General features: G+C 37.6%; 4 protein-coding genes across 6 annotated transcripts in view; 2 read left to right on the top strand and 2 right to left on the bottom strand.

Annotated features, from left to right (window-relative positions):
* Positions 1 to 90: 90 nt before the first annotated feature.
* LOC111330436 (coiled-coil domain-containing protein 97) lies at positions 91 to 5,644 on the top strand. 2 transcript variants are annotated; one of them, XM_022935297.2, is made up of 3 exons: positions 91 to 752; positions 968 to 1,028; positions 2,811 to 2,843. In XM_022935297.2, the coding sequence occupies exons 1-2, from the start codon at positions 125 to 127 to the stop codon at positions 1,012 to 1,014; spliced, it is 675 nt and encodes a 224-aa protein (XP_022791032.1). In that variant the 5' UTR covers positions 91 to 124; the 3' UTR covers positions 1,015 to 1,028; positions 2,811 to 2,843. The 2 variants fall into 2 exon arrangements, with proteins under 2 accessions (XP_022791032.1, XP_022791031.2); XM_022935296.2 differs by lacking the exon at positions 968 to 1,028 and having other exon boundaries at positions 92 to 752; positions 2,811 to 5,644.
* LOC111330437 (deubiquitinase DESI2) lies at positions 3,219 to 8,932 on the bottom strand. Of its 2 annotated transcripts, XM_088724850.1 has the most exons (8): positions 8,790 to 8,932; positions 8,571 to 8,643; positions 7,475 to 7,568; positions 7,076 to 7,183; positions 6,315 to 6,348; positions 5,744 to 5,900; positions 5,314 to 5,372; positions 3,219 to 5,235 (listed from the first exon to the last, which is right to left on the bottom strand). In XM_088724850.1, exons 1-7 carry the CDS (start codon positions 8,826 to 8,828, stop codon positions 5,353 to 5,355), a joined length of 525 nt encoding a protein of 174 aa, XP_088580976.1. In that variant the 5' UTR covers positions 8,829 to 8,932; the 3' UTR covers positions 3,219 to 5,235; positions 5,314 to 5,352. The 2 variants fall into 2 exon arrangements, with proteins under 2 accessions (XP_088580976.1, XP_022791033.2); XM_022935298.2 differs by lacking the exon at positions 5,314 to 5,372.
* On the top strand, positions 8,894 to 12,963 carry LOC111330438 (cytochrome c oxidase assembly protein COX20, mitochondrial). The gene is made up of 4 exons (XM_022935299.2): positions 8,894 to 9,038; positions 9,276 to 9,387; positions 12,134 to 12,197; positions 12,509 to 12,963. Exons 1-4 carry the CDS (start codon positions 9,000 to 9,002, stop codon positions 12,621 to 12,623), a joined length of 330 nt encoding a protein of 109 aa, XP_022791034.1. The 5' UTR covers positions 8,894 to 8,999; the 3' UTR covers positions 12,624 to 12,963.
* The window catches only part of LOC111330392 (HEAT repeat-containing protein 5B-like), a 25,556-nt gene continuing 15,968 nt past the window's right edge, over positions 12,655 to 22,242 (bottom strand). Inside the window, exons 22-33 of the mRNA XM_088724836.1 lie at positions 22,063 to 22,140; positions 21,798 to 21,866; positions 20,672 to 20,851; positions 19,078 to 19,295; positions 18,825 to 18,946; positions 18,373 to 18,599; positions 17,425 to 17,573; positions 15,894 to 16,081; positions 15,329 to 15,596; positions 14,368 to 14,578; positions 13,838 to 14,051; positions 12,655 to 13,545 (exon numbers count right to left, since the gene is read on the bottom strand). Coding sequence (XP_088580962.1) covers positions 13,232 to 13,545; positions 13,838 to 14,051; positions 14,368 to 14,578; positions 15,329 to 15,596; positions 15,894 to 16,081; positions 17,425 to 17,573; positions 18,373 to 18,599; positions 18,825 to 18,946; positions 19,078 to 19,295; positions 20,672 to 20,851; positions 21,798 to 21,866; positions 22,063 to 22,140 — 2,238 coding nt within the window. The 3' untranslated portion in view covers positions 12,655 to 13,231. The remainder of the gene's footprint in view (positions 13,546 to 13,837; positions 14,052 to 14,367; positions 14,579 to 15,328; positions 15,597 to 15,893; positions 16,082 to 17,424; positions 17,574 to 18,372; positions 18,600 to 18,824; positions 18,947 to 19,077; positions 19,296 to 20,671; positions 20,852 to 21,797; positions 21,867 to 22,062; positions 22,141 to 22,242) is intronic.

Raw genomic sequence — 22,242 nt, 5'->3', positions numbered from 1 at the left:
AACGATATTATTTATTGATCAATGAAAATTTCCCGCGTTTCGGTTTCGTTTCGGTCCACTTCCTGTCTAACCCGTCAAACACTGCGGGATTCCATGAACAACCGGGGCCTGGGATCAAAACAACATGGCGGCATGTCCTCAGAAAGAAAACAACACAGATGAACATCTCCAAAACGTGAAACACATGCTTTCTCGTATTGCAAGCACTGATGCTGTTGTTAAAAGCCAGCAGAGGGGCGAACCCGAATTAGCTGTGGATGAGAAAATTGCTATTTTGCACGAGCTTTATGATAAAAAACCAACTTCTTTTCTTATGCGATTTGGAAGATATCTTTCTGAAGAAGACCTTGGAAATTTCGAACATTTAAAGGGAGATTACGAGATAGATTTTCGTCTCAAAGAAGTAAAAAATATCCTTGATGGTAAGAAGAAGAAAACGGGAATACGTAACAGACGGTATGAATGTTTACAGAGATTAATGAAAGGCACGGATTACTTTAGCGAGGAGAACATGAGAAAAAGGTCCCCTCTTCTTTACGAACAATACATAGGTCAGTATCTTACAGCAGAGGAAAAACTTGACCGGGACAGAGCTGAAATTGGAGGCGATCTGTGCCTGTCACAAATGATCATGAACAGACAGGAGAAGGAAATGAACGATTGGTATCTTGAATATCAGAGAGATCAAGAAGCTTGTCTAGAAGAAGAGGAAGAAGAATCAGATATGGAGAGCGACTGCTCAATCGATAAAGGTGATTATTTAGTTCTTATTATGCAAGCGGGAGGTCTGTATGGGAGAATCTTGACCAAGGTCGCCAGTACAGACCGAACGCAGTGAGCTCTGTACCAGCGACCGAGGTCAAGATTCTCCCATATACAGACCAACCTAGCTCTGTTAATAAGATGTTTATTATATGGCTGTGTCTTATATGCCAATTTTTTATATTCTTTGTACCTTTTTTTCTAGACCAGTCTAGATGCCGGTCTAGATGGGAAAATCTAGACCACTTTTAATATACATGTGGTTGGTAAGTCAACATTGACTGGGACTCTGCGCATTGCCTAACCTACAGCACTGACTATTTTCAAGACTGACTCTGGAAAGCTGGTTTACTAACTTAGAACAGACTACCCTAAACAGATGTCAACAGCTACCTGCTCCATACAAACGACTCATTCATGACATAAACATCACAAACGACCAAAAAAGAACGACCTAACTTTACTGACAGATCAAAACAGACCAATCGTGACCGACTTACGTCACTTGAGTCTTACAGCCAATAACATCACGGCAAAACCAAACAATCATTTCACACGAACTGGAATAAGAACATTCTACTGACAACAATCATTCACTGGACTCTGATGATGACTTCCGCACACATTGTCGAAACGTCAGTCACTACCTCCGACAACAGTCCTTCTCAGGACTACACTCACCCGGACGATCAGACTACGCCTTCACATGTTACCCCCGGGTTCAAGCCATTTACCGGAAACAATATAGAGAATTGAGGTTTAGTTCTTGGGAATTGAAGTGTTAGATTTAGGAAATTGTTTGGATATAATGTGAAATTCTTAATGCCAACAAAAAATTGTATTTAAAGTTGTGCAGCCATCTGGGTCAGGGTTAGACCTTGTGACAGCCTGAGCAGAAGTCATTGTCAGAGAATAATTGTCATCAGCTGAGAGAAACAGAAATAGGCAACAAAGCCTTGCCATTTCCTTTCTGAAAGTCTCCTCCTTAGGAAGATCATAACACTCTGCGTTATTAGAAACTATCCTTGATGGTTCAAAATTAGCTTTCACTCATTTTTTGCAAGATTTTTTGCATACACTTTGTCTCTGCACTTCATGCATTGGTTTACCTACTTTGCAGCATGTACTAAAACCAGTATCACCGTAACACCCTGGAACACCGTAACACCGTAACACCCCGGAACACTGTAACACCCCGTAACACCTGTAACCGCAGTAATCGTAACCTTATAACACCACAAAGATAAAGACAATTTATTCAGTATGTGGGTTGAAACTTAAAAACAATAAATGAATACGAAATTACAACAATGGACTAGCAAAAGTGACAGGAAAGAAATACACTGAACCATTGAACAAACTTGAATACTTACATTGTTACAATTTCTACAAAACTGCTGGATGAATAGAAACTTCCCAAAGGTGAAATAAAGATAAACTGGAGTAACTGCTGAAAGCGAACTACTGTATGACTAACAGAAGACTAAAACTCTGAACTGATCAAAACTAGGTTATATGAGAAAACAACTGGTTAACTCATAGTGCAGTTAACGCCTACATTATGAAAGAAACTCATGAACAAAAAATACATGACATAGAAACAACAGAAGCTAACCAGGGAAAAATACTAACAAACGACGAGAAACAGCGACTACACAGACACCCTAATGATTGATAGAATGAGAAAATAAAGAAAACATTTCACATGCTAAGACCCTACAACACCCTTAAATTTTAATCTTTACATGATCTGTAATGGGAAAACAAAACAACACCGTCAAATTTGTGTTTTGGCTGTTACGGTGTTCCAGGGTGTTACGAGATATTACAGTGTTCCAGTTTAGTACATGCCCTACTTCGCTAGGGGTTGATTGATATAAATTAATGTTTTTATGGGTCACTTGTGTGGGGCAATGATTTTTTGTTTGTGTGAAACAATCTTCTGTGAAGACAAGTGAAGGGTAGAATTCAATGTGTTTGTGAACTGGCAAGCAATACGATGGTCATCAATGATAAGTCACTTCTGTGAATGCTTTTCATTCTTACAGTGGAACCTGGGAGTCCAATCAAGGGATGCCCTACTAAGGAAGAAAAACTTATGCTCCATGAGGAATTTCTTAGTGCAATGCAAGACAAATTCATGAGAGGTGAAGAAGAAGAGTTTGACTACAGTTCAGTTGATGCAAATGATGATTATGATGATCTGACCATACGAGGAAGAGATGAAGAAGAACAGTACTTTGATAGTGAAGACATGTAAATGCCTCACCTTTTAAATCTATCAATCTATTACATATACACAACTGTATACTCAACTCATGAAGTTACCCATGGGGTCATGGTAGCTAATGATCAGCACACAGGATTCTGGATCAAAAGGTTGGCGGTATTGTTTGCTGTTGAATCTTGAGAGTCAGTGAAAGAGAAACTTAATAACAAAGTAGACACCACTGGAATATCTCTATAATGTTTGTGCTCATTTATTTGTTTCTTCTTCTTGATTATTTATCATGGATTGAGAATTCATCACCCTTAAATAACCTACCATGTAGCATGGAAAATTAAAAAAAAAAAAAGCAAAAATAATAATAATTGTACATTTGGGAGCTGTCTCTGTCCCCTGTGTGACTTCCTCATTTTAAAATCAGGGTTCGCATGTGCCTTGAAAGTCCTTGAATCTCAAAATAAAAATTCAAGGCCTTGAAAGTCCTTGAATCTAAAAATAAAAATTCAAGGCCTTGAAAGTCCTTGAATCTCAAAATAAAAATTCAAGGCCTTGAAAGTCCTTGAATCTCAAAATAAAAATACAAGGCCTTGAAAGTCCTTGAATCTCAAAATAAAAATTAAAGGCCTTGAAAGTCCTTGTAAATTGCAGGCAGTGCTGGAAAGTCCTTGAAATTTGTAGCCAATTTCATCCAACTTAGATTCTGGAGCACCTTCTCTGAAAATATTATGCTACGGGCAGAAACGTAGCAACATGTAACAGTAAAAGAAGTTTTAAAAATTTATTTCACAAAGACAACTACATAAATGATGTTGGAAAAAACCCACAAAAATATTGTGAGAAATTTACCCAGTCACAAAATCTTTCAAATAAAAGATATTAAGTAACAAAAAAGACTCATTTATTATCTGAAGGTACAATAAGTCTACATCAACTTGGATTTCATTGTAATATGAAAAACATGGACTATGATGATGAATTCCCCTTTGATTAACAAGAAATTATTCAGTCACTACAACAGACAGTAGTCATACTCAGGATTACTTAGAACCAGGCCATCAAATTTCATAAATAACTACTATTTCTGGGCTCAAGCCATGTACTTACTGTATGATTTGACCTTAGTTTTATACTGTTGTTAAGAGTAATATTCAATTATTATCCACTAGACCTAGACGAGTATGGATAACGCCATAGACGAGTACAAATATCACGTCGTATTTGTACTCGTCTATTGTGGTACCAGTTAAACTGGTTTTCTTGCATCGCGCAAGTGAAGAATTGGATTGTAGTTACGGAAAAAAAAAAGTGGCGGACAATTTCAATCATATTTCCAACGACGAAGAGTCAGAATGGCTGGCAAATATAGATCCACGTTCATTAGATGAATCGAACGAAGAAAAACAGCTTGATGACCAGAAAATTTCTTCATTTAATGAAGAAAGTAGAAACAGCAACACAACAATGCACCAATTCCGTTCCGCTTTGCATACTTCTGTCACGCACTCCCATATATAAATATCCACGAAATTCGCCCTTAGAAACAACAGTTTGGCGTGTTGGATAATAAATAACTTATTAGATGTTTTGTTGTGTAGTATCGCTGAGTATTTTTACTCGTTATTTGTATTTTGACTTGCCCTACGGGCTCGTCAAAATACGACACAACTCGTAAAAATACTCAGCATTACTACACAACAAAACGTCTAATAAGATATATATGTATTAAAGAAATAACTGAAAATCATTCTTTGGATAAAGGGAAATAATGAGAAGAAAGAAGAAAAATGCATTACAAATGAATGAAATAGGAAACAATGTGGAAAACATGCTGAAATATCTTCCTAGAGAAAAGTGACCATCTAACAATAAATTTGTAGAAAACTGAAATTCCTATTTACATTGCATTATTCTGAAATGGTGGGTATTATTATTTTATCCTTTCCTATCAATTATATGAGCCACCTTTTCACCATTCCTATTCTTGCAACATGTCACCAGTTTTGAAATTCAGGTTTGAATATGGTTACAGTGACATAAGTGTAACATGTATACTAATCGTTCCCTTTGCTTTGTGACTAAAGTTATTTTTCTTTGTAGCCTTTTCTTGGCCCTATCATAAGGAATAATAACAGCTAACTAGTTTAATTCCTGATGTATTTGTAAGAAAATGCTTTAGGATGTTTCCGGTTCTACTCATCAGCTATGTTTGGACTTGCATTGACTATCTTCATCCAATGTTGATAAATCTAGGGGAAAAATTTGTTGATAACAATCAATAACTTGAGAGTCAATGGCTTGTAATAAAACATTCAAAGGTTCCAAACCATTCTATGCAACATCATGGCTTTTACTGGTTTCAGTGGTTAAGGAGTGGGTTTCTTGTCTAAATCAAAGAATCAGTCAGTTAATATTAAGTTTTCAACACCTTGAATAATGCAGAAGTATGAAATAAGTACCTTGCCAACAAATCATGATAAATCAGCATTTCTTTATCATTTGATTACTGGGTTTGCTTGTTTTTATTTTTTGTGAGAAATGACTGTTCTTCCTGAAAGTTTGGACAAGCAATCTGCTATTTTCCTCAGAAAGTTGTAGATACAACTTCACATGAGACAAAATATTACTTGTAGCACAATAAAATTTGATGTTATTACATTTGATTGACCATTTTTTGCAGATCATTAGCAGCTCACTGCTTGAGCTTTTGAATAATGGAAAGAAAAAAATGCATGAAATGAGAACTTAAATTGTTACCATCAAACGGGCGTGACTCATAGCCAGGGCTTCCAACCGGTGAATAAGGCTCAGGACGTATCCACTCTTTTGGAAGACATTTAAGGAGAAATGGCAAATATGAACCAACAGATGCTAATCTATTCACCCAGCCAGGAATTGATTTGTTACACAAAGCCTGAAATCAATGACACCACATTTAAGTTGAGGAAATAGCCATATATTTAAAAAATGAGTACAATTCTGAGAGTGATGCCCACTATTTTATTGAAAAATGTTACGAAAAATTCCCTTACTGAGGCCCATAAGGCCACAAAGCCTTCGGTACCACCTAGAAAGATGCCAAATGCAAGAGAGAAAAAGAGAGAAAGGGCAGCTGTCAAATGATAACTCTCTTGTTGATTGAATAAGGTGAGGTTGAACTGCAAAATTTCTGGCATTTGGTCTGTTACTTAATAATTAACTATAAATTATATATGACACAGATCAAGTTGATGATTATCATTAAAGCAGTCTGGTTCCAAGGATACTGCGTAGAACCAGAAATACTGGTTTTTTTTTTGCCATACTTTGATGAAGGAACTTTTCTAACCTGACAAAATTCTGAAGTAAAATGATTACAATTCCTGAAACAGAAATTGGTCATAATCATAATTAGTAGACAAATTTCAATATCAATACCAATCCCCCAACTCGCCCCAGTCCGAGCGCATGAATAGTATAAAATAATAGGTCCACATTCGTGCAGGTTATTAAAGTTGCAAGGACTTTGCTTCTTCAAAGTCTAGCAATGTTAGTTCTTTACGCAGTATTCCCAAATCGTCAGGTAATGTCTTCTATCTTCGCTTGTTTCATATTTCATCCTGTGTTATCCATGTTTCCTATGTTATTTCATTGTTGCAATTAGTTACTCCGCTCTTATTAATGTATTATGAGTTTAACCTACATTCTAGAAATCACTGGCAACTACATGTTTATTAAGAGTTCAAGTTTACTAAGTCTTTACGTCTCCAAATTTTGCTGGTGCATTGTTAACAGTTTAATTACAACATTCTTGTTACTGTTTAACTAGTAGTAATAAAAATCATGAACATTAGCAAGCTAAACTGCATTTAATTCTTATCTCCAAGTAAACTCTTTCAACCATTGGAAGAAAATAACCCATTCACAGGGCTTGACAATAACTGTAGCCCACTAGCCACAGACTAATAAAAATTCAGTTTTGGGTAGTGGTTTTTGGTTTCCACTAGCTAGTTTGGCTAGTAAACGAACTGAAATTGTTGTAACATCTAAGATGTCACCAGCCACTTGGCTGGTAAGTTGAAAAGTTAGTGTTGAGCCCTGCATTCATACTTGTCTATGAGATGATAAGAACGTCCTTGATATGAATTTCCCATTCTTCTCAAGAGAACCTCTACTTCACTGGGTATAAGGTTTGTTGTTCCAATTTCTATAGTTTCCCTTGAATGAAAAAAGTACATCAATATAGAAATAATAAAAATATGTTTTTGCAAAACATTAAATCAATTTATTTTATCTGATAAAGGAGCAAAACATTGTTAATGGTGAGGGCATCTATACATCTGTCCTCTAATGTAAGAACCAATCAAAATTTGTGTCTAACTCATGCTTATTATATACAGAAAACAGAACACTCTTAAAACTATTTTACTGGGTTTTCAGAGCATAGCTGAGAGAGCAGTCTTCTAATGAAACTGATGGAGGTATGCAGTGCACATCGGATACACTAACCTGAATTTAAATTCCTCTCCTAAAACTTCAGGTGATTTTGGACTCATTTGAAATATTCCTGACCAGTTGTATGGATGTCCTCCAAATGCATACTCTAAAGGAAGAAAATGAAAAAAAAAAAAATACAGGATAGGTCATTTCATTGTTATCTACAAAAAAAATATTTTAAAAAATACCAAATTCAATATAGGCCCATTTGATGGACTTTTGGCTACTACTTGAATTAGCACTGCTGTTTTTAACCCTACAACTCCCAAGATCTGATTGTTAATTCTCTCCTCTAGCTGCTACACAGTTAAACTAGTTATGAGAATTTGGTGTTAGATCAAGACAACAACTTCTACATTGATAAGTTTGAGTATTCTTGTTACCTTTTTGCTGGATAATGTGTGGAAATTGCAGAGAGAACTAACATATTAATCAGTTGTGGGAATTTAAGAGTCAAATAGCCTTTTCTTACTGAAGTTCTTTAACTTTGAGGAGCCACTTAAAGTCAAATTCTCTTTTGAAAAACGGAAAGATTCAGTGAAACAATTGTAGCTCACGCTATTATATATGTTTTTTCATTGATAACTGCTAATTAACATAACAGTATTTTAAGTGGTGTTCTTTTCGCGTATACCCCACGGAAACGTCTAAGAACCAGTGTGCCTCGGTTGAATAATCGATTGCATGCAAAGAATGTGAAGCAATACTATATAGTTTGAGGATGACGTTCAGAGATATTCGTTATGAAAAAAAAAATGTGTAGAGATAGGACTCATTATTGCGTAAGTGAAATTAAAAATTGTGAAATGTAGATTTAAAAATAAATAAACAAACAACTAAATAAATAATAAAAGAAATAAGCAATATAATCGTAGTTCTTGAAACTTATAACTACCTGTCGTAAATATTACAAGCGCTGAGATCCTTTAGAAAACGTTTCAGTCTTTGATATTAATGTATTCTATAGGCGCCTTTCCATTTTCATTGTCAAGGACTCAGGGAAATAATATCAGTAACGATGAAAAAACAATAAGTGGCTAGACTTCGAAATTTTTAAGAAACTTTTGTTTTTCTCGCTTCATAAGTCAATTAAGCCAAGAGTTATTACCTTTCCCGTGTACAACTACTCCTGAATGGAACACACCAAGACCAACGGGGAAAGTATATTGATTTATCCAGTACTACAAAGAAGAAACAATAAGAACTATAAAGATTCTTCTTCTTAAACACTGTCGGAAGAAGCTTAATGACTTACTTTCACATCTGTTTCCTCTCACGATATATTTTCAACCTGCTCTCTGTGTGATAATAACCTGACTTTACTCACCATGTCATAGACGTTTAACAGCACTGGGTAGTCGGACATTTTTTAATTAGAGTTACAGCTTGCCGACACGATAAAGGAAATTTCTTCAAAGTAAAGTATTGTCAGCCATCTGGGAGCATCTTGAAAAACATCCTGGAGGCTGTCAACCATGTACTGCTGATTACCACTTACGGTGTCAACTGCTGACCAATTCATTGCATAACAAACAAAATGGCGGACGATGTGTTTGACTCCGGTACTGCGAAAAAGGTTTGTATACATCACAAATTGACGAGATATCCGTTGACTTTTAACAACATATATTTTTGAAAGATTTCCGTATAACCCCATACCAGTCAAAAACAAAGTCGAAGTCCCAAGGGTAATCTGTCGTTTTGCCTGTTTTCTCTTATGCAAGGATTGTATGCATAATGAGGTATGGGGTTATACGGAAATCTTGCCTACATTTTTTATTAGTAAATGATCTTATGTTGTTGCCGTTTTCAGTATAACTGGAATTTTAAAAAGTTTATCGAACGCACGCCTTGTGCCCGGGAGTCACTCTTGTATGGAATTGGTGCTGGCCTGTTCACTGGTTTTGGTTGCTTTATTAAGACAAGTAAGTCGACCAATATTTTCTTGATAGATTCATATTTTTTTACGCTGTGTCTCTATGTCCGGCAACCGGACAGTGTTTTCAAACTACTCCGTATCCGGCAGTCAATTTCTTTTTTAATTTTCAGTTAATGATAACAAATCCTTCTTTATATGGCCGAAAACCTCACTATTTCCACCGTAGTGTGAGTTTTTGTGAGCTCAGCAACCGGTATGCCGGTATTCCTAACTTTGAAGCTCGCCACGAGCTTCCGAACAGGAAATTGAAAATACTCCGTGTCCGGCAGTCAATTTCTTTTTTAATTTTCAGTTAATGATAACAAATCCTTCTTTATATGGCCGAAAACCTCACTATTTCCACCGTAGTGTGAGTTTTTGTGAGCTCAGCAACCGGTATGCCGGTATTCCTAACTTTGAAGCTCGCCACGAGCTTCCGGACAGGAAATTGAAAATACTCCGTGTCCGGCAGTGGAATATTTTCCCGAATATTGAGTCATGACACTCAATATATTCGAGCTATACCATCCTAGGCAGTGTTATTGTTGTTTACATGGCTAAAGAGTACGATTAGCAGTTTGGGCTAAACTTTAGAATACCCGGCCACTCATTTACATGTCATTAAATGAGAATAGTGTCTATTGTGTTATACCTCATTCTTCGAAGCCTCCCGACATATGTAAATGATGTGGACGGGTATTCTGAAGTTGCTCCCCAGTTTGAAACTGCCGTGAATTGCAGTGTTTTCCCCCGAGCTTCCGGACACGAAATCGTAAATACTCCATGTCCAGCAGTGAAATATTTCCCAAATATTAAGTAATTCTACTTAGTATATTTGAGCTATAACAGTTGACAGTTACTCGAGTTTCACACACGACGCGATGAGCTTATGTTTCTGTTTCACTCCACATGTATTTGTATCAACACATGTTTATGTTAATGTATATATCTATTTTCAGGGAAGTACGCAGCCTGGGAGGGTAGTTTGTGAGCGCCAGAGTGCGGGGGTATGCCCCCCTGAAAATTTCGAAGAATCACGTTTTAGTCCGCACGCATTCCTTGCAATCTGAGGTCTCATTACATCATATGTTTTCTAATAGTTCCTCTTTTTTAACACTCACTCCCCCTTAACCCCAACCCTTTGTGGCCAGTCCATACTGCGTACTCTTGAGAATTGTTTGTTTGTTTTGTTTCAAGTAAGACATCAAAAAATGTAAAACATTTCGTCACTAATTACATGAGGTAAATTCAAAGTTTTATGTCCACCGCCATTATGGCACATATCTTTCTCCTATCACTTGATGATAAAGGGAGGCTCTCATTAGCTCGTTACAATGTGTCTGTGCATTCAGATCAAATTAGAATTAAGAACTAATGGTTATTGTGAAGAAAGTGTTGGGAAAAGGTTGAATGGTTTAGGTCACCACAAGGATAAAAAATTCGATAAAGCCCAACAATTATTTTTAATCCACATCAAGCCAAAAGTACATACTTGCGAGCACATGTCTTGCAATCCCATGATTCCCGAGAACAGGACAGGCATGTAACACGTGCTTACAGGCATCGTGACATTCCTAACAGGGAGAACCCAGAGTAAAACCCTTAGAGCAAGGACGAGAACCAGCAACAATCTCCACCCACTTATGACGCCGGGTCCAGCAATTGAACTTGGGCCACATTGGTGGGAGGCGAGTGCTCTCACCATTGCGCTACTCCTGCTCCCTTGCAACTTCGCAGCTGTAAAAATTAATGAAGGTGTTGGGAAAAGAATCTGAAAGGACTCAAAGACAAGGTATGTCATTCGTACTGAATAACATTGATTCGCATTCCATCGAGTGAGACTTAAAATGTTTATAAACATTAGGGTGCTGAGACTGCACAGTACGGACTGGAAATCACCCAATAGATTCAAGCTACACCATTTTATGTACACAAGACTGCTGGAACCCCCCTTCCCTCCCCCGTGGGCCACAAAGAATTAGGGTTAGGGGGGAGTGTTAAAAAAGAGGAACTATTAGAATTAAACATATGATGTAACGAGACCTCAGAATGCAAGGAATGCGGACAAAAACATGATTCTTCGAAATTTTCAGGGGGGGCATACCTCCGGACTCTGGCGCTCGCAAACCACCCTCCCAGGCTGCGTACTTCCCTGAAAATAGATACATACATTAACATAAACATGTGTTGATACAAATACATGTGGAGTGAAACGACTTAATGTTCGGGAAATATTTCACTTCCGGACATGGAGTATTTACGATTTCGTGTCTGGAAGCTTGTGGAAAACACTACAATTCATGGCAGTTTCTAAACTGGTAATCATACTCTTTAGCCATGTAAACAACAGTAACACCACCTGGGATGGTATAGCTCGAATAAATTATATTGAGTGTAATGACTTAATATTCAGGAAAATATTCCACTGCCGGGAATGGAGTATTTTCAATTTCCTGTCTGGTAGCTTGTGGCGAGCTTCAAAGTTAGGAATACCAGCATACCGGTTGCCTAGCTCACAAAAACTCACGCTATGGTGGAAACAGCGAAGTTTTCAGCCATATAAAGAAGGATTTGTTATTATTAACTGAAAATGAAAAAAGAAATTGACTGCCGGACACAGAGTATTTTGAAAACACTGTCCGGCTGCCGGACATGGAGACACAGCGTATTTTTTAATTCAAATTTGGCAAGTCTCCCACAAAGAATGATTGTGAAAAGCTCCATTGACTGATATTGGTTTGATGTAATTGCAGTGCACGTTTTCAAGTCCTGTCGATATGCAGTTGGTGGCTTTGCCTTGATCTCTTTTGGAAGCTGGTAATGTGCACATTGTTAGACTTTCACAGTGTCCAGCAGTTTAAAATTTTTATAATGATCCCAAATCACAAACTTGTGTAGATTATGGGGGGAGGGGGTTCAGCCCTGGGGGAGGAGGGTGAAGTCACCTGTCCCCTTGTTCAACCCATATTTTGTAACACACATAGAGGAAGAATATCAATATTGATCTGATCAATCTTCTTCCACTAGATAACAATTTGGTTTTGGGTTGAAAAATTATATTTAGCCATTGTTACTTGTGACTGATAAGTATTTCCTGTACAATGTTTTCACTCCTCTTCTCGTTATAGGGAGGTATGCAGGTACATCAAACACAAAGAGAAAGAAGCAATCAAACAACACGTGGACACGTTAAACAAATACAGAGAACAAAGGAGAGAAGAAGAAGAGGGCAGTGAAGAATGAGCACTAAGAGAAATAACATGTAACTCCACCCTTTTTGTCGTAGAGGTTTATTTTTACCTTTCCTTTGTTCAGTGTGTTGATTAAGTTAAAATTTAGCTATTTGATGTCAAGGAACTCTAGAAGTTCTTCAGGTTTTTGCATTTGAATATAGATAAAGAGGATGCATTTGTTGCCAGGATTCTTTTGTCACAAAATGTCAGTTATTTAATAGGAAAGGCTGTCTTGAATGTATAAGGTTCATTTACATTTTACTTATGCTTGAACTAAAATTGTAGTCATGTATGTTTATATCCTATCTGGTAATTCTTTGTACAAAATAAAACTCAATGATTGTAATTAATTTGTTATACCTTAACTATCGATCTATTGTCATACGGTGAGTATGGTACAACAGCACACACTATAATTTCAATTGAGTGAGGTGCAATGGAAGTTTAACAACTACATTTTGATGTTAAAACTGTGTTACTGTCATGGGCAACTAGCTACTTTTCCAGTGACACTGTTTTCCCTTGACATTTGGTCAGCTTTCACATTTGACTGTTTGTGACAATCCAAACTTTTTCCATGCCACACTCAACTAATGATTGTATTAAACAACAAGCCAGCTATTTGAAGTTACTGAAGTCCATGCGTAACTTAATGGATGGCTGTGCTGGTGCCACTTTAGCCTGGACAGCTGGCTGCTTTGGTTTGGCTGATGCCTGATTTGCTCTAACTGCACTTTCTAAACGTGACTTTAACTCAGGCTGTGAATTCATGATGCTACGGAAAGGCCCAGGGTATTTGGGTCCAATTTTCATGAGTTTCTGTAGAGCTTGATCGTGGAGGTTCCTGGTTGTTTTCCCTCCTTTTGGCAGGTTGGCACTGTCTGACAGCAATGATATAAGGATTGGTACAAGCAATCCTAGCATATGCACCTCTGAAACAAACACAAAATGAAAACAGAATGTAGTAGAACAAATACATGTTTTTAAGTGCCCTGAATCCAGTAAACAACCCTTATTCAATAGGTTTACCAATTTACCCCCTTTGAAATGTAAAGACTACTGCTGCTGGCTCACAAGCAAGCTTCCCAGCTATTACTAGAATCATGAACTTCACTGTATGTTAAAGGAATTCTACTGGCCACATAAAATGACTTGACGCATTTTGATGCAAGGAATTCTTTCAAGGATGCATGCAAAGTTGAAATATAAGCCTCAGCTTCTTACTTAAATGGTCATCTGTCCGTTCCACCAAGTTCACCAGGATCTCGATGGCAGCTAAAGTGACTGTCACCTGTTCCTCACTGCTTGGCTTCTTAACACACATATCATTCAAAATCATCACAATGTGAGGAGCTAAGGCATTGATGAAAGGAAAAGCAACACTGCGCTCTCTACACTGGAAGACAGACTCCAATGTCTGTAGAGCTTTTAGTTGAATCTAAATTAAAAGAACAAGACATCAAAAAAGGAAGTTCAAGATTTATTTATTTATTATTAATTTGTGACTTATTTCTAATCCAAATTAATTTTCAGTTTTTAAGTTCCATAAGTTATTACTCCCTCAACAAAAGGTCTTGCCAATTAAAACAATTTTTTAATGGTTCTGAACTTTTAATGATTCTTTTTAAAATAGAAGGAAAGAGGAATCTTGATAAATAAAAAGCAATTTAATAAAGATGATGTTGATAATGATGATGCAGGAGCACATGGCAAATCCATGACATAAATTTTACACCATTAGAATCTGAACAAACCTGCATTGTTGATTTAAGACACCTGGTAAAAAGTTTAATGCACTGTTGCTGTAGGTCTGATGCCAACACTACTTCTTTTGGTGCAGAGAGAATGAAGATGGCTAATGCAAGCATAACAACTGAGTCATCCATAACAGGTGATTCAGATACTGCACCAAAAGCTGCAAATTCTTCTTTAGCTTTGGCATCTGACAGAACAGTGGCTAAAGCACTATGATCATAATGGTAGAAAACGGAAAAAAATGTGAGTAATAATAATGCACATTCATATGTCATTAATGATACAATTGTATACCATCACCCAGGCTATTGAAGATTCTACTAACCCTTTAACTCCACGAGTGACCTAGACAGAATTTCTCCTTACAATATCAAAACAATATCAAGGAGACAAGTGATGAGAATAAAAGAAATCTCAACTAAGGGATTATTAATTGATTCAATTCAAAATTCTCCCAAGTAACATCACAAGAATTATATGGCAGACAGCGAGGAGAATTGCTGAGAAGATCTTGGGAGAGAGACGGCTGACAGATTTTGTTTCCCTTATCAAATTTGTTCTCTCAAGTTACCTGTTGGTAAAAATGCATATATTCACTTAACCCTTTAACCTCGGAAGTGATTTGTATGAAACTTCCTCTTGCAATTCGAATGTTATCTAACTTGCAAACAGGTAATGAGAGTAAATGAGCTTATCAACTTAAAGGTGTTATCTTGATATTACACCAAATTCTCCTGTCTAACCCACAAAGAACTGAATGGAAGTCAAAAGGGAGAAATACTAATTGAATCTTGGGACTTAAAGGGTTACCACAAAAGAGATATGTGGCCCTGTTTTGTAAAAAAATGGGGTTTACATTGAAATGCAGCAAAATAACACATACAAAACTTTAAACTGTTGGCTTAAGAGAAGAAAATTATGATCTGTCCTTTTTCAAGTCTACAAATAAATAATTTAAACCTTTGCAGCAAGTCAATCCAGTCCTTGGAACATTTGGGGTTCTGTGTAAATGGAGATGTGGTAAGCAGTTTTAAAGAATGTAATGCAGCAGAAACTGTTTTCTGTGAGGTGGAGTCTTGAATTGAAGCCACCTCACGCAGGGCACAGGTGAGAAGGTAAAGTACACTTGGTAGAGCATTAACAGAAGCCTCTGGTGTACACAGCCCAGGGACAAATGGCAGGATTGATAGCACTTCAGATACGAGTTTGGAGCTCTCCTCTGTCAATGCTGAAAGCAAAGCAATACATGATTCATCTACTTTGTATTCGTAGACCATTGTATATTAATTTTATAAATATGAATCTCCTTCATATAGTAATCACAGATATACACTGCCTACAGTCTCCTGCCCATACAAGGGTGGAATTATAAGAAAAAGGGGTAAATCTCTTAACATAATTTAATTTAGACTATGACCCAACTTGCTGTTAGTTCCACAGCTTAAGAACTCAGATCTTTCTCTGTCCAGGTCTGTCAAAATCCATATCAATTGTGAATATCAAAACTTTCATTAAGAAGACTCACATCTAAACCCTGATCCAATAGACACAAGCATGACTGGCTGCTGGCTGGATGCAGCAGATGAAGGGAGAAGGTTTGGAAGCTGTTTTGTGAGGATGCACATACTAATCTCCATTACACCAAACACTAAGGATCTTCCTGGTGTTAAGTCATCTTCTCCTTCTTCATTAATACTTGAGCTGCTCTCAGAACTGAGAAGAGACAAAACCAGTGGCAACATTAAATACCCATTTCTGTTTACTAAATAAATATACTTCAAATCTCAATGTTTTGATGTTAAAAATGAGATCTGTTATGATTAATACCCTAAAGTAAAGTTATTCTCTCCGAAACTGAAAAACCAGTGGACAGTACAGTTGGTGATTTTTTTCTCTCTGTGGTATGGATGGCTCTTTGAAAACTCATCCTTTAGTACTTGATTTACTGACATTACATCACATTTTGTATGTTGCAAATTGTAACAGATCAAAAATGTAACCTTTGCTTTACAAATGTGAAAGTGACTCGCTACGAAAATGTATCACAAGTGGAGGGTGTAATTTGCAGGTTGCAGGTCGCAGGTTGAAGTACGAGAAACAGTATTTTTGCATATTAGGTGCGGAGAGCAAGACTGATTTTCAGAAAATCACCAACTGTTTTGCAGTCTAGTACGCGGTTAACCCTTAAGTGGTTTAAACTGTCTTTACAGTTTATACAAACCGGAAATATCTTTAGTCCCAGGAAATTGTTTTTTTGGGAGTTAGAATTTGCATCCGAAGCCCTATAGATCAAAATCTCATAGCTTCACACTTTTAAAAATGACAACAAATGGCAAAAGAAACCAGATGTCAAAATTTCCGGTGGTTAATGATCTACCTTCCATGTGCTAATATAAATAACATTCTGCAAAGAAAACTAACAAACTGGGCCCAGCATTAGAACTCTACATTCATGGACTAAAGAAGATCGCCTAGTAATTAACATCCAGAATACAATTTGGAGAAAAGTTCGACCCTTATTCAGTCATAATAAAAAGCCTTACGCTTCAAAGGAGGTCTAAGAAAACGCTATTGCATCAGAGAGGAAATCAACAAAAACCACATTAAATCAATCTGTGTCCAATTACCTCTCAATGTGACATAAGCAGCTAAACTTACATTAGCTCAGTAAAAATGCTACCTTCCCTTGCATAATCTACCTAACAGAGGCAATTAGAATACTTTATAAAAAGGAGCAGCATTTTGCCATGAGGTAAAAGTTGTGAAGGCCTACCACCACCTTTTTTTTGCTTTAAAAACGTGAAGCTGTGAAATTTTGATCTATAGGGCTTCGGTTACAAAATAAAAAAAAAACAATTTCCTGAGACTAAAGATATTTCCGGTTTCTGTAAACAGTAAATCACTAGCCGCGTACTTTAACCTGCAACCTGCGACCTGCAACCTGCAAATTACACCCTCCGTATCACAAGCAATAAAATGAACTGTTAAAAAATATTTTAACTAAAATGATTTTATTAGCATATTGGTTGAAAGGTAACCAATCCAATTAATCTTACGCTGCAGTTGCAGCTTTTTTCCCATCTAATGATTCTTGAGCAGCTTTGACAATCTGTCTTGCAACTCTCACAGCAGCCAAGTGGATATCAAGTGAGTCCCTTGTTAGCAGTACTCTGTGTAATACACTTAACATTTCAACACCAAGGATCTGAAGAAGAAAATGAAGATTTATTTCAATTATTTAAAATATACTTGGACCAAGTGGGGAGAATAAAAAAGATAAAACAAATTCATACTATCATCCAATTCAAATATATTGTGAGTTTAGAAATAATTTGAAATGGCACTAGACGAAACAAAATTCTAGAATCAAGGTTTTAAATCTATAGGGACCTTAAGCAACCACGATGGCGACGGCAACAAGGTCGTGGAAAAGCAAGAGATCTAATTAGCAGAACAATAGCTCAGCACATGCATTTTGAAACTTTGTACATTTCTTAGCCGTCCTATGCAGAACAACAACATGAAATCGCCAAAATTTGCGTTGTCTGCGAACCGAAACCGTGACAGCAAATTATTTTAATTTCCAATTGGAACTCACTTTTATATGTCATGCTGAAGTTGAGCTGTGGCACCGTATGAGACAGTAAGCTCAGGTAGCCATTTTTGAAATTTTAACTAAGAGTAGAAATTCATTTTTTAATTGAAGTCTTCCTTGGCGTTGCCGTCCTGACTGCTTAAGGTCCCTATTATGATGTTTCAGAAATCCTAGCATCTGCAAATTTCAAAGCAGGAGGGACTGGGGGGGAGGGCTGTGAAGCTGGGGAATGAACGTGAACAGAATTTACTCAGGGTTGGAAGAGTAAAGTCAAATGAGAAAACCTCCTAAGGGGAAGGGTACTAGGGATATTTTCTGAAACAGTGCCTTGAAAAACTCCACACAGTATTATGGAGTACTGTGTTTCTCTCTGACATGTCGAAGATATAGGCTCAGGATGTCAAATAACCTGTTCATTTCCTATTAGGGTGCGTGGCCACTGAGAATCCAGTAAGCTGTAGAATGCATTTAGACAAGCAGACACTGTGCTGTTGGGTTGGGTTGCTCTGGATGAACACAAAGATTCCATGCAAATTCCAACCAGTAAATGAAAGTAATCTGTGTTGATGTCTGTTGGTGTCTTGGCAGTTGTGACCATATTGATAGCGCTTGCGTTTCTGGGCTCATTTGGTATTCCTGAAATCACAAAACCCAAAAATGTTTTTATTTGGTGTTTAATGGATTTACAATACAGTCTGTAGCATTACAACTTGGCACCACAGGGAACCAGTTTTTTTTTTTTCTTTCAAGGGGTCTAATAGAGAATCTATACCTGGATAAGAGGGGATTAAATATTGATTAATTAACACCCAAAAAAATAACTGGTTGCCTGCGCTGTTAAGTTAGTCATGCTACACTTACCTTGTTCCATATCATGTTTAGTGCTTTCAAATCCACCATTGTTTAGCCACAAAGAGGCTGCATGAACAATAGAGGGCCAACAACTTTGGTAATGTGGCCTGGCTTGCTCCATTGAGTCAGGACTGCAAACAAAGCATGTTGACAACAAAGAAAATGATTCAAGGAGCCAATCTTTGAGAAAGTATGGATAACATAATTATTGACCTAAAATTTGTTTTTAAAGTAAAACCGCCAGAGTAAAAGAATTACGAACCTGTAGAACATTCCACCCTGAGGAGGCAACTGAGATGCATATTCTGCAGGAAGAGAAAGAAGTGCATGATCTCTCAGTGCACCCAGCCAGTACTTACTGAGAGATTTCAACTCAGGTTCCACCAGCCCCAAGAGGCTCCCAACTGGTTCAGAAAACTCATCATCTCCAGCATTCACCGGTGATGGGCTGTCCTGTTGTTTCATGGCAACGATATATACCTGCAGGAATTATAATAAAAAAAAAAAAAAAGACTCAACTTTGTCAGAGAAAAATGTATATCCTTGATGTTTATTCTACAGTCTATCAAATTTTTCTCCAAGTACACACTGGTACTACCATAACTTATAGTTCACCACTAAATTTTCTCTGGTTCTTATTGGTTTAAACTGATCACGTGACGCGATAGTGTTCATCCGTGGAGAGATACTATCAGCCCATAGTGCCCGCCCGCGGAAAATACCCGGATGGATAGTGCCCGTCCGTGGAAAATACCTGGATTGATAGTACTCATCCGTGAAAAGTTTTCAATAGTTCGATGGCCGCGAAGTTAGGCAGATTGGAAAAACAGTGACTTTTCAATTCTGACAGGTATAACGTATTATTTAGCCAATGTACGGTTGCGAATTATTGACATTTGTGACAAGCTGTAGGCATGGAAGAAAATTTAGTGGTGAACAATAAAAACAATAGAGTGTTTATGTCTCGGAACTATCAGTCTGATAGTTGCCCCTTGGAAACTTGATGTTCTTAAAACTAGCATATTTGCCCTCGAAGCTTCGCTTCTCGGGCAAATATCCACAGGGCAACTATCAACCAATAGTTCCTCAACAGAAACACTCTATTGTTTAAATAGGGGAACATCTTAACAAAGAGAGGTATATCCCCCCATGCCCCCCTCCATTCTTTCTCCAAAAATGTTTAAACACAAAGGCACGCTATATAAGGAAGTCTTCCCTAGGAAGACCTAGGGTCATTTGTCACTCACCGTTGATGTGTGAGGGTCAAATTTAAATTCTGGTAGACGAACAAAAGGAGCTAATGAGATATCTATTGTTTACTTCCACCAACATGGTGGCATGAGGTAATGTGCGAACCACCTACTTCGATCTCAAACTTACCGCCACAAATAAAGACAGTTTCCATTGGAGAAAGGAAATACAAATCTCAAAAATTCTTGTATCGTGATGAAGACATAAAACAATTTTGAGGAATGCGCTCGCTGTTCACTGCTTTGGAGTAGCTGTAGCTCAAGCTGACTTGACTCTAAGAGTTCTACATCACACGACGATTGATTGACAAATGGTCCAGTGGGACCTAAGGCTCCTTTTATAGCGCGCCTTTGTGTTTAAGGTAAAAAGATGACACAGGTGAATAGGCACAGATGAGTCAGAGTGGCAGGTTAAAACAATAAGCTATTTTCATTAGAACTTCACATTTTGAGTAATAGAAAATTAAAAATCACGAAGCTGTTTCACCCAAAGAGAATTGCTCGAGTTGCAATTAACACAACAATTGATGCTGCACAAGTGAGGTGTTGAATTCTCAGTTTGAAAAGTGCAGATTTATGTTCACTGATGTTATAAACTGTCATTACCTCAGCCCAAGCTTTCAAAACTGCTAGTTTCTCCATAGTAGTAGCTGCCTCATTGTACAGCTGTAGAGAAGAATCTTTGGCCTCCCCAACTTTTGATAGTTTGGTAACTAACAGTTGCTGAATCCTACGTACATCATTAAGATCTCTAGCAATACCACTGGCAATCCACGCACTACAAACCTGTGAATAAGACAATATCAAATATGAAGGCTGAAAGTTTCTAAAGAAACTGTGGTGCTGCATCAGTCGGGGTAACAAGGTAATTTGGTTATATCAAATAAGTTGAAATTGTAAATTGGCCACCGTAATGAATAAAAAAGCGTTAGCCCTTCATCTTTTGCTCTGACGAAGGGCTAAAGCTCAAAACATCGCCTTCTTTATTCATTATGGTGGCCAATTTACAATTTCAACTTAGTTTATATATAACCAAATTACAATATCAAATAGTTTATGGTCAATACATTTGCTGTAATGCTGACAAGTTACTTGAAAACATAACTATGCTCACATAACTGGACTAAGTATTGTTTGACAAGACAGTCTCATTTTACGAAACAATAGCACAATTAACAATAAGCTATTACTTATACCATAGACTTCTCTGGTCGTTAAATTCCAACTCTGAAAAAGCTTTCAAGTCAGTAACATAACAAGGCATTCTCTGCTGGGTGAGAGGGTGGGGGGGTGAGGGGGTGAGGGGGTGGGGGGGTGAGGGGGTGGGGAAGGGATTACTTTGGCATAGCAGGTGACAGAAGAGGAGTATAGAGCTTAGGACCTGTATCACATGATAAAGTGCTGAGTGAGGGGGTGGGAGGGTGAGGGGGTGGGGAAGGGATTACTTTGGCATAGCAGGTGACAGAAGAGGAGTACAGAGCTTAGGACCTGTATCACATGATAAAGTGCTGGGTGAGGGGGTGGGGGGGTGAGGGGGTGGGGAAGGGATTACTTTGGCATAGCAGGTGACAGAAGAGGAGTACAGAGCTTAGGACCTGTATCACATGATAAAGTGCTGGGTGAGGGGGTGGGGGGTGAGGGGGTGGGGAAGGGATTACTTTGGCATAGCAGGTGACAGAAGAGGAGTACAGAGCTTAGGACCTGTATCACATGATAAAGTGTCACTTCTTACCTCGCATGCCATGGCCGTGACATCAGATGGCATATCTGAGGCAAATGCTGGTCGCAAAGCGGCCCCAACCTATTCATGGCAAAAATTTTTATATTTGAGATGCAGGTCTATGTAGTTGTCTTACTGTAGTCACAAACACAGTTTGTATTGTTTTAAATATTTTGACCAACAATTATTCATCATGACTAAAATGAAGAATACTGTTGTGTAAGTGCGTCACAGCAACCTATTCTTATTTCTATTATAGTGAATAGCCATTTCTCACCTGAGCTTGAAACTGTTCCAGAATAACATGCCCTGGATAATCAGGATCGGGAACTGAAGCAAACATGTTGACAACATCCTGAAAAAAAAGGAAAACCAATTTAACAGGCATAGACTGAATAAAAAAAAATAAAAAAAACTGTCCATAATTCTTATTCAATTGCTTTTTTTCTACTTCAAA

The sequence above is a fragment of the Stylophora pistillata genome, chromosome 6 (assembly GCF_964205215.1).
Source record: "Stylophora pistillata chromosome 6, jaStyPist1.2, whole genome shotgun sequence".
Lineage (NCBI taxonomy): Eukaryota > Metazoa > Cnidaria > Anthozoa > Scleractinia > Pocilloporidae > Stylophora > Stylophora pistillata.
This window is presented reverse-complemented; position numbering and strand designations above follow the sequence as displayed.